At 38.9% G+C, this 12,284-nt stretch overlaps 2 protein-coding genes across 3 annotated transcripts in view; one reads left to right on the top strand and one right to left on the bottom strand.

Annotated features, from left to right (window-relative positions):
• Positions 1–6,077: 6,077 nt before the first annotated feature.
• On the bottom strand, positions 6,078–11,223 carry LOC134344419 (protein FAM237A-like). Its single transcript, XM_063044174.1, has 3 exons — positions 11,141–11,223; positions 9,575–9,951; positions 6,078–9,260 (listed from the first exon to the last, which is right to left on the bottom strand). The coding sequence occupies exons 2-3, from the start codon at positions 9,933–9,935 to the stop codon at positions 9,223–9,225; spliced, it is 399 nt and encodes a 132-aa protein (XP_062900244.1). The 5' UTR covers positions 9,936–9,951; positions 11,141–11,223; the 3' UTR covers positions 6,078–9,222.
• Positions 10,471–12,284, top strand: part of gtpbp10 (GTP-binding protein 10 (putative)) — a 66,248-nt gene continuing 64,434 nt past the window's right edge. For both annotated transcript variants that reach the window (XM_063044169.1, XM_063044170.1), the window contains exon 1: positions 10,471–11,240. The gene's annotated coding sequence lies outside the window, so the exon portion shown is untranslated. The remainder of the gene's footprint in view (positions 11,241–12,284) is intronic.

Raw genomic sequence — 12,284 nt, 5'->3', positions numbered from 1 at the left:
AATTTCAGTAAGGTCTAATTTGGCATGAAGGTTATAAACAAATTGTTTATTTACAGACAGTTTCCAAGGAGAAGGCTGGAGTTAGTGGCATGATATGAAGTGAAACAATGATTTCTGTCTTTCCAGTGTTTAGTTGAAATAAAATTCATTTGTCCAGTGATAGATGTTAAATAAACAACCTGGCAATTTAAGTAACGAGTGTATTATTTCTACAAAAAAAAATGCACCTGGTTGATGATTCTGAGACTCAGCAAGTCGATGAGAAAAATGAGGAGATCAATGATGGATTTCTGAGGGACACCAGAGATAGCATAGTGGATGATGGAAGTAGATATTTTGTCTCTTGCTGGATTGATAATAATAGAATCATGGTGAGCTGTTCCACAATATCTGAAACTTCAGGTGGGTAGAAAAGGACAAAGGGGACATATACAAAATATTATTCAAGTCAGTTTGAATCATTTAATTTTACTGTTCTTGAAAGGTAGACAATGGCAGATTTATTTTTATAGCCTATAATTTTGATTTACTCACGGTAACATAATCAAAGATTTTCAGTCACAAACACATCTGATTTGTCTCCTCTTTTTAAGTTGATTAAAATGATAAAATATTCCAAATGTCTAAATGTTTGCAAATTTGGGGAACTAATTAACAAAATTATAGGTTATAAACAATCATCCTGATTATTATACTCACTAAATTATTTTCATTGTGAGAACATGAAGTCAAAACTAGCTCTCATTTTAACAAAAATAAAATGACAACCTAATCACCAAAATGACATTTATCAATAATACAAGAAATTGAATCTTCTGAATGGCATGTACATAAAATTAATTTCTTATGATAATCAGTAGGAGCTGCTAATTAAGCCCTTCCTGAAGAGTATTATGTATACATTTTGTACAGGGTAGAAATAAACATGTTCATTACCTAAAGGAGACTACTGTGCAATTATATTCACATTCTGGGCTCATACCAGATAGCAATTTTGGTCATATTATTGAATCTGTCATAGCCAATGAATATAGAACATATGATGAAAATGCAGTGTCACACTTAAATGTAATTATTTCTTTCCATAAACTACCCTGTTAAGAATGAGTCTTTTGGAGAGAGATCCTCCACTGTATCACCTTTAAAAGTAAAGAACACATTGGCTATCATAAGCCAATGATAACCATACTAAAGTAGACCATACTAAGTAGAAATTGTTAACGGCTTTAATTTGATACCAGTTCCAATATAACTTTAGATTTTAAAACTACTACATGGTTTGATCCTTAACATGAACTCAGTAGTAGTGAACAAAGATTTGTATAATGACTTTACAATGAAAAAACCTCCATTTCTTAATTTGTCATTTCTCTAAGCTGTCCTTTGTTTCATGATTCTTTAATTCAAAATTAAGTTCACTGTCAAAATCTAAATCCATTGCTTTCAATAACTTCTTTTCCAATTTCTTCAAATACATTTGATTATCCTACAGATTTATTTCTTAGTTACCTCCTAATTACCATTTACCCATACCTCTTTAACAAAACTATTTGTTAGAACAAGATTAGTTTTCATTCATGGATTTACAACTATACCACTGCAGCACAAAATACAAGTCACAAAGAGATGAAAATGTTATTTGTCAACAAACCAAAGCCATCCATTTCTTCTTAATAACAGCTACATAACTCTATTCATGATGAAATTTAGCAACCTGAAATGTTAATTTTGCTTCTCACTCCACAGATGCTGCCTGACATGTTGACTACTTGCATCATTTTCTACTCTTATTCCAATATAAATAATTTCTCCACTCTCTTCACAATATCCCACTGTCCCTTCTAATTATATAATATTCTTTAACTGATATATTTTGAAGTTGACTGCAAGAATGTGATACTTTTTCTTGGCCCTGTGAAGTTTTAACTAAAAATATAAAGCTGTTCACACACATATTAAATTTTGTTGATCATTGTACAAACTAAACTCCATCATGCCTCGTCATATTCACTAACCTCTATAGAGATATTTTATTTAAAATCATAAGGAATGCATATGCAGTTTCCCAATAATGATCTGGAAACAACACTGATTTTATTCAGAGGTTTACAGATCCACAAAATCACAATTCTATACCATACTGAGTAGCAATTGTTCATGGCTTTAGTTTGATACCAGTTCCAATATAACTTCAGATGGTTTGATGTTTAATATATGGAAAGAGATTATGTGTTACTGGACATTTGCTTGTTAATGCTCCTTATATGATGCAATGTGTCTGTGATGAAGCTGTAAGATTTTCTTTGCACCTGTGCACTAATGTACTTGTGCATATGACAATAAACTTGACTTTGACTTTGTCTTTGCTCAGTGAGCAGAGCTCCATTTTGTCCATTCTTTTATAGCGCTGATGACTTCATTACTCACAGATTGTAGCTATATGCTATAACTGCAATATTAGAGAATTAAACCTGAAAATTAATCTGTCTGTAAAACAAAAAAGGAAAAAAATCTAATTAAAATGGAATAATTTATCTGCATTATTGATGAGGTTTCTTTAATCAGTGATGTCCAATCAATTTTACCGAATTTATCTTACCACAGATTTGTCAAAACAACAGCATTATTGTATCAATAAATAATTTTATAGTGAGAAAGAACTGCATAAAAGTAACTATTTGTTGAAATTTCTCTTCTATCAGCTTTATTGAAAGCAGATTAAAGAAAATTGTAATTCTTGGTGCCTCGAGGGATACATGAGATAATATTCTTTAATTAGTTTAGCTTTTGAATTTTCTTTTACAATAAAAGAATCTGTAGTTTTGAAGGTGCCCACTTAGTTATTTGTATGATACAAAATAAATTATGTTTGCTGACACAATTAATAAAGAAAACATCAATAAAATGTAAGAAATCATTTTGGTATTTGATAGCTTGTTGCAATCTTATATACTGTGTTTCTTATATAATTAACCTTTTCTTGCTCAGACATTGTGTACATTTGTGCACAGCAATTATGGAATGATTATTGCTTTAGCGGTTTGCATACTAGAAATATGTCTAGTGTAGTAATAAGCTAAAGTCTTTAAAAATAAGCAATTAGATATGTATGTTCTATTATGAATACAATTTATTCACAACAAAGAACAACTTTGGACATTCAATCCCATTTTTAAATAAACGAATGCTTTTCACTGTTATATGTTCAAGTAACTATTAAATGGCTCACTTTGCAACTTTTAACAGAAACTTAAAATGAAGGATGATTAAAGATGCATAAGTGAACTCAGGCCAGTGAACAAGCACAATAACAAAATATACTTATAGTCTTTACAGTGTCTATAAAAATAACATTACCATCTGATATGCATTGGAGTTATTGAATGTTATTACCTTATTAATTGTAAAGTAAGGCTGTCTGTAAAGTACTTCCATAGGAACTGTAATAAAAAGTTGCTTTTTTATATTAGTTTTGGTTGCTTATATTGAAGGATAACAGATACGGCATTAGTGGCGCAATGCCTTACTTCTACTGCCTGACACTGACTAGGATATTAAAAGAATATATGGAGCTTGTCTGTATTACCAATGCAACTATGTAAATGTAGCATAGATTAAAAAGTGTTAAAAAAGCTAAGGAGATCCAAAACAGTACATTTTAAAACACAGTCAGCATAACAAAGGAATGGTGTTACAAAGTCAAATGTAAGAAAAAAAGGTATGTAAATGGAAGGGCCCTTAGCAGCATTGCAGTACAGAGGAATTTTTGGGTGCAAGCAAAATAGCACAGTGAAGAGAGGGCAATAATGAGGGTGTATGGTATACTTGTTTTTATTGGTCAAAACCTTGTTATGTCCTCCCCATGGAATGTGAGTTTTCTCTGGGTGCTCCACAGTTCAAAGATGTACCAGGTAGATTAATTGATCATTGTAAATTGACCTGTGATTATGTTAGGGTTCATCGGGTTTGTCCAGGATTGCTGGGGCTGTGTGGCTGAAGGACCAGAAAGGCCTTCTCTGCCCTGTATTGCTAAAATAAATGTTTAATAAGTTGGGAAGTCAGATTGTGGTTGTATAAAACTTCGGTAGGCCACATTTGGAGTATTATGTGCAATTCTAATTATCACTTTATAGGAAGCATGTAGAGGTTTTGGGAAGGGTGCAAAATAGTTTCACTGGAATGTTGCCTGGATTAGTATTAGCTATTAGGAGAGGATGGACAGATTTGGTTTTTTTTTCTGGAGCGTCAGATGCTGAGACAGATTTGATGGAAGTTGCCATGAAAGGGCACATCACACAGACGGTTGTAAGTATATGGAATGAGCTCCCAGAGGAAGTGGTTAAGGCAGCTGAAGTATATTTAAGAAATACTTGGATTGGTGTTTGTAGGGGAGGAGCCTGGAGGGATATGGGCTGAATGCAGGAGATTGGAACTAGCTAAATTGAAAATGTAGTCAGCATGAAGTTATTAGGCTGAGGAGCCTATATCTGTATTGTATTGCTCTATGACTCCAAGTACAGTATATAAAATTAAGAGAAGTGTACATAAGGTACATGTTTATAGTCTTTATTCCAGGGTGGAAATTGTGACATACTAGAGGGAAGTGATTTAATGTGAAAGGGGGAAAGTTTATAGATGTTTTTTTTAAAACCAGAACTGGAACGTGCTGCCAGAGGAAGTGGTGGAAAAAGTTACAATAGCAATATTGAAGAGACATTTAGACAGACACATGAACAGACAGAGGATGAGGGATATAGATCACATATACATAGATGGAATTAATTTAAATTTGCATCATAGTTATCACAGACATCATTGGCCGAAGAGCCTACTTCTTTGCGGCAAAGTTCTATTTTCTAACGCATGACATGGACAGACAATGAAAGGTATGTGGCCTATCTTTACCCATTTAGTAGGTCATCAGATCAAGCACTTTCTTTATGATTTTAAGGATATTTTACATTACTTTAACTGAAATTTAAATCCAAGCAGATTTTCTGTGAAAAATTACTTTGTGATTACTTTGCCCAATGATGTGAGACTATCTCCTGCTGATGATACATATATTTGTCCTCTTTTCATAGAAATATTTATTTTCTTGATTCTGTATATCATTGATAAGGCTACCATTTCATTACACTTTACTAATTGATCACAAAAGGGGTTGATAGAGTATTCCTTGAAGAAATGGACTCTGTCGTAATTAAGGTGCATCCTCCCTGTATTTCATTGAGTGAATTATTCCATGATTCTGTTTATTGATGATAAAGGAACAACTGTACATTTTCAAGTATGTTGATGAATAACCTGAAGGTGATTTGTGGGGTAATTGCTTTCACAGATATATGAAGGTTAAGACTTGTTATCACAGATGGGAGGTACTGGCAAAAAAAACACTTTTGCACTGCACTCTATAGATACTGTGGTGACAATATGCTGATAGTAGTGTGAATGTTTGTTTAAGCCAATGGAATAGCAACCTACTTTGTCCTAGATAATGGCAACATTTTAAAATGTTGTCCAAGCCACAAACAGGCATGTGGAATGTATCCATCACACTTCAGTCCAAGAAATCTGTCTATACTGACTCACTTGCAGGAGCTGAGCTAATTCCTCCGGTTAGTCTTTGACTTATTCTGGAAGCCACAATAATTAAGCACTTGCTTCAGCTAAGCTCCTAGTGAACAATAAACCCCAAAGATGCTAATGTTGGGAAAACCTGACAAATGTCATAAGGACGCAAACTCGAGGAAATCTGCAGATGCTGGAAATTCAAGCAACATATAAAAGTTGCTGGTGAACGCAGTAGGCCAGGCAGTATCTCTAGGAAGAGGTACAGTTGACGTTTCGGGCCGAGACCCTTCGTCAGGACTAACTGAAAGAAGAGCTAGTAAGAGATTTGAGAGGGGGAGGGGGAGATACAAAATGATAGGAGAAGGCGGGGGTGCCCTCTTGTCTTCTCCTATCATTTTGGATCTCCCCCTCCCCCTCCCACTTTCAAATCTCTTACTAGCTCTTCTTTCAGTTAGTCCGACGAAGGGTCTCGGCCCGAAATGTCGACTGTACCTCTTGCTAGAGATGCTGCCTGGCCTGCTGCATTCACCAGCAACTTTTAAATGTCATAAGGATACAATTGGGCAAACTCCTGTTGGAAAAGTTATTTGCCAGCATTGTACACAAACGCTGCTTGTCACTCGTTAATCAAGCCAGAATGTATTTCAGGTATGTTGTTATAGGGGTGGAATTGCTGAGGTGCCTAAACATTGCATAGACATGTAAGGGTCACTCCTTCTGTGATTCCTTTATCCATTCATTCGTCCCCACTAATCTTCCAACTGGCATTTATCCCTGTAAATGGTAGAAATGCAAGACCTGCCCATTCAACTCCCTCATCACCATTTATGATGCCAAACTGTCTTTCCAGGGAGGTAATACTTCACCTGTGAATCTGCTGGGGTCATCTCCTGATATAGCCTCCTCTACATTGGATTGGGGGGCCACTTTGTCAAGCACCTCAGCTCCATTCTCAAAAAGTGGAACTTTCTGGTGGCCAACCATTTCAATTCCTATTCCAACATGTTGGCCTAGGGTGTCCTCTTCTACCATGATGAGGCCACTCAGGTTCATGGAGCAACACCTCATGATCCGTCTAGGTATGAGCATTGATTTTTCCAACTTCTGGTATATTCCCCTCCCCCTTCCCTCTTCTTTATTTCCCTCACATCATCTTCTCACCTGCCTGTCACCTTCCTCAGTGCCCCTCCTCCTCCCCTTTCTCCCATTATCCACTCTCCTCTCCTATCAGATTCCTACTGTCCAGGTATTTGCCCTTTTCACTTATCACCTCATAGCTTCTTACTTCATCCTCCTCCTCTAGCCACCTGCCTTCACCTATCACCTTCTAGCTTGTCGTCCTTCCCCTCCCCCCACCTTATTCAGGAATATTCCCCTTCATTTCCAGTCCTGAAGAAGGGTCTTGGCCCCAAACATCGACTATTTATTCATTTCCATCAATGCTGCCTGACCTGCTGAGTTCCACCAGCATTCTATGTGTGTTGCTTGGTGTAATCATCTGTGTCGGAGATGATATCAACCACTGAGATGATGATGAGGCATATAGGAGTGAGATACATTGGCTGGGTGAGTGGTGTCACAATAACAACCTCACACTCAGCATAAGCAAGACCAAGGAATTTATTCCAGACTTTGGGAAGGGGAAGTTGGGAGAACACACACCAGTTCTCATTGAAGGATTAGCAATTAAAACAGTGACCAGCTTCAAGTTCCTGGGCATCATCATCTTGTGAGAATCTATCCTGCACCCAACAAATTGATGCAATCACAAAGAAGGCACACCATGCCAGTGGCTCCACACTGTTAGGACTTTAATCATGTCACCAAAGGCACAAATTTCTATCGATGTAACCTTCTGACTGGTGCACCACAGTCTGGTTTGGAGGTTCCAATGCATAAGATTGTAAAAGGTTGCAGAGTACAGTCTACAGACTGAGCCAGCTACATCACAGGCACAAACATCCCCACCATTGAGGACATCATAAAGAGGCAGTGCCTCATGAAGGTAGAATTCATCACGAAAGATCCTCAACATCCAAAACATGCTCTCTTCTGATTACTACCATCAGGGAGGGAGCACAGGAGTCTAAAGACACACATTCAATTCTTTAGGAACAGCTTTTTCCCCCTCCTTCATTAGATTTCTGAACAGTCCATGAAGCTATGAACACTACCTCATCATTCTGTCATTTAAACTACTTATTTACATATGTAATTTATTTTGATGTAATGGTTTTGCACTATACTGCTGCCACAAAACAACCAAGTCTGATTCTAATTCATCAGCATCAACCTTTCTCTGACCCTGTAATGAAGTAGGAATGTTGCCAGGAGTTCTGGGCCTACTGTATTACTGTACAGTACTGAGATTGAGTTGACTAGCTTTCAACTGCCACAACCAACTTCTCGGTTTTGTGCTTTTTTTTCCCCTCCTATTTACCATCAAGATCTCAAGATCAATTTGCAAGAAGGGCTTATTTCTACACTGGTCAAAACAATGACTCTACTTTCTTGATATCAAGGATGGTCACTCATGCCTCAACCACAGAATTCAGCTCTTATGCCCGTACTTTAACCAAGACTCTAATCTGGTCTGAACAACACGCACAAAATGCTTGAGGAACTCAGCAGGCCAGGCAGCATCTATGGAAAAGAGTAAACCTTCGACGTTTCAGACCAGGACCCTTCATCAGGACTGAAGAAAAGAGGAGGTTAGAGCCAGAGGTGGGGGTGTCGAGGAAGAAATACAAGCTAGTAGGTGATAAGTGAAGCCCGGAGAGTGGGGCGGGGGAAGAGTGAGGTAAAGAGCTAGGAAGCTGATAGGTGACAGCAATGAAGGGCCAGAGAAAGGGGAATCTGACAGGAGAGGGAAGAAGATATGGAAGGGGAAGGGGTGGAGCAACAAAGGGAGGTGATACCCGCAAGTAAGGAGATGAGGTGAGGAAGGGAAACAGGATTGGGAATAGGGAAGGAGGAGGCGAGTGAGGGCGGACGTGTGTGAAATAGGAGAGATGCGGGTGAGGGCAGCATTGATGGTGGAGGAAGGAAAGCCCCTCCTTCGAAGAAGGAGGACATTTCATAGTTTTGGAATGAAAAGAATCTGGTCTGAAGTTGAGTGGTTGTGGTAGAACTATTCATCATTCAGCACGAGAGACTTTGGGTATCCCTTAAAAAATTATATCGTCTCTTTTACATCCCTTTCAAACAGAAACCACATTGCGGTGCTGTTTGAGTTAATTGGGCTCCATAACATCCTTTCACAGACTTTAAGAGAAAACTCAACAGTAGGGTGGGTCACTGTTTAGTTCACAACAAATTAGAAGAAGAAAACATTGAAAAGACACTACTCTGGTTGAAAATTATACCTTAACTTTTGGGAACAGTGTTTCGGTGAAATGTGAAATAAGCTATTATATATTTCATCCATCCATGGAGCATTCGGCTAATTTCAGTCGCGGATTCAATAAAACAAAACCTTTCCGCTCATTTTCATTTGAATATTGGATTACAAGGTTATTTTTAAAAAGAGGTTGTTTTAGTGGTAAATTGAAAGAATATTTATCTGTGTGTTCACTCATTGTCACGGTGGGTGGAACGGACAGCCTTGCTTTTAGCTGGTAATTCGGGACTCGAGTTCTTCGACGATGTTTAAAACTTCAACTCCTTGTCGCTTGAGCGTGCCAAGCCTGCAGCAAATAAAGCAACACATGAAAGCAGAGCAATAGAGCGAAGCGACTCTTACTGTAACTCTCTCTTAATCTAGGAAATTCTGTTGATTTTATCATGCTATGCCAAACTCGTAACATATCAACAAAATCTCTCCCCGTGCGTTTGAATGTGGAGAAGCCTAGCCCCATTTAACGCGATTGTCTTTCTTAAAACAGAACTAGCATGCAGCGTTATAGCGCCAAGTCCCTGTTGGGCTCCACTGTCAAAATCACGTCTGCAACGTCTGTTTGACGGGAAAGATAGCTACCACGGATTTTTCACGGCACCTTACCTGTTGAGTACTGTGGATACCGGAATGTATATCCTGCTACGATCTGCCTTCTGCCCAGTCCATGAGATCTGGACAGCACGCAGTCCACGTAGATATCCCAGAAGAGCTGAGCCAGGTCGATGAACAGGGCAGCGTGCTTGGGTTTTTCCGAGAGTTTCAGAAAGATCATGAAGTCCCAGAGGCCGCTGACTGTTTCGGCGACTCGCAGTTTCTTGAGCTCGACCAGGGCAAGAGAGGAGCTCTCCCAGCACTGAGGGTCAATCTCGCCCAGGCTCAGTGGGTCCGCGTTCCTGTTCTGAGCCATAACCATCACCGGGATCCAGATCAGCATCAGGCAAAAGCTACCGCCCACACACTGCATACTACACCGGCACTGGCTGACAATGGAAAACACAGCGGCGGATTTAGTAATTGACCAGTCGTTCAATCGAACATTGCAAACCAAAACATGGAAGTGAACGAGCTATTTTCGTTGTGTACTGCTGTGCCTATGATTCCAAGTCATGAAAGGTACTATCCTACGTGAGAAGGAGTTCAAGGGATCTTCGGAAAGTAGAAATTACAATGTGTTAATACTGTGATAATACTGGACATTGCTACTGAGTATCAGCACTAATATTGACACACCAGCATTGACACCAGACGTCGTCTGTGGGTGCCTGCGCCACCGTGGACACCGACTATCTACCCGGTCATTGATATTGGACAACTGCACTAACGATGACTTTGGGTATCTGCATCAGCCAGCTCCCGAGGTTATGCACTTTGAAAAATGCCAATAATATCCCGGCGGCAAAAGAGTGAACTGGAGAGTTCGCACATGACATGATGGAAATTGAATTTTAAAAAATATTCGAACCCTCATTGAAACTAAAAATGGAAAACTACCCAAGTCGTGAAGGCTGTGGGATTGTGGAACGAGGTGCCAGCACAAGTGGTGTATGCGAGCTCGATTTCAACGTTTAAGAAAAGTTTGGATAGGTATATGGATGGTAAGGGTATGGGGGGCTATGTTCCCGGTGCAGCTCGATGCGGGTAGGCAGTTTAAATGGTTTCAGCATGAACTAGTTGGGCCGAAGGGCCAGATTCTGTGCTGTACTTTTCTATGACTCTGCACAACTTTAATCCAGAGCAGTTTCTGTGACGGTACCAAGGACTTTACACGGAATGTTGCTGGTGATAATTGTGGGTTGTTTTATTTCATGGAATGGTGCGTCAGTTTGAACAGCTACAGTTTATAGCCATTTACGAATTTCTCAGTGCCGCCAGCTTGGTTTTATTCGCACAGTTACAGAAAAAAAATCTGGAAGGGACAAAAAAAAAACACTCGGCCTTTATTTTCCTTTCTATCGACTTCTTAGAGAATTTGCAGATCAGCACGGAACGGCGAGGAGAATTTAGGGGCGGGTCCGCACATAAGAGGAGCAAATGAAAAAAAGAATGAGAAACCCTTCAAAAAGAGAAAATTGGCGATAAAATCGCTCTGTGACCGTGCGGCGTGGGTCAAAAAAGATGAGGATTCCATACAAAGTAGTCCATCTCCAGAAAGATCACACACTGACTGACACGTCTAACGATCCGGAGATGGTGGTCAAAAGACCAGGCACCGTGAATCTCAACCCTTCGAGATGGCACGAAAGCTGCGTGGATTCGATATCCTCCAAACGTAAGCGTTAAGCGCTTAGCCGTAACACATTCTTTACATTTATGTTTTATATGTTGATATAAACTAGTCGTGGCCTTTAAAAACCCTCTTCTATCATAGACTTCAAAGTAATGTGATAATCAGAAATTATCTTTACTCTCCAAAAAAAAATTCAAAGCAGGGCCAAGGTTGCCACAGCCGGTACTGCCTTGACTTGCTAAATGTTTCACACATTTCCTATTCCCGCTATTTGATGATCCGTTACGCAAAATGTCGTGTACTCTATTTTGGAGGGTGACTTTCACCTTTGTTAAACACATTATAATTCTGAATACTTTCTTCGGCGCCACGCCGTTGCCCGAAGTATACCAGATGTGTGTGACAGGATGGTCAGAATATGCACAATCAGAATCTAATTCTGCAGTACTTTCTTCCTGAACCAGAAACATGTTATTTTACGGGGATATAGGCATCCTATCTATGAAGCTAGAAAGATTGCTAAGTGAAGTGCATCACAAAAATTATGTTCAGATAAGGAAAAAGAAAACTAAACGTCAAAAAAATCCGAATGTAGCAAACTAAATAAAAAATGCAAGTCAGAATACACAAAAACAATTTGTAGATTAAAATGTGCAAACCAGATATTCATAATGACCGCATTGTCAATAAATACTACACAGTTCTTAAAAGCATGGAAACTGCCATTCAGCCCAACAAGTTCACGCTCCCTTCGAGCATCCTTTTATCCTTCGCCCTCTAACCCCATCAACATGTCCTACCTATTCCTTTCTTCTTCAATGTTATCATACTATTTAACTTCAACATTACCTGTGGCAGAATGATCCACCCTTTTAGCGGGGGAAGATCACTGACACCGTCCCCCCACCCAAAAAAAAATTCTCTGTTGTATTAATCAGTGACTATATTTTTAGTTTTGGTATTGTACAAACGGACATATATTCATAGTTATTTCATAATTTTAAATCACCCACATTGTCAGTTTTATATTTAGAGGACAGAAAGCCCCAGCCTGTCCAATTTGCTCTGGCTAGTAAAACGTTTCGG

The sequence above is a fragment of the Mobula hypostoma genome, chromosome 3 (genome assembly GCF_963921235.1).
Source record: "Mobula hypostoma chromosome 3, sMobHyp1.1, whole genome shotgun sequence".
In the NCBI taxonomy this organism is placed as follows: domain Eukaryota; kingdom Metazoa; phylum Chordata; class Chondrichthyes; order Myliobatiformes; family Myliobatidae; genus Mobula; species Mobula hypostoma.
Note: the sequence above shows the minus strand (reverse complement) of the source record. Positions and strands in the feature narration are given on the sequence as shown.

Coding starts and splice junctions, on each gene's coding strand:
- LOC134344419 (XM_063044174.1), bottom strand. CDS start 9,935: ATGCAGTGTGTGGGCGGTAGCTTTTGCCTGATGCTGATCTGGATCCCG. Junction 9,261..9,574: donor GTATCCACAGTACTCAACAG/GTAAGGTGCCGT, acceptor TATTTGCTGCAG/GCTTGGCACGCTCAAGCGAC.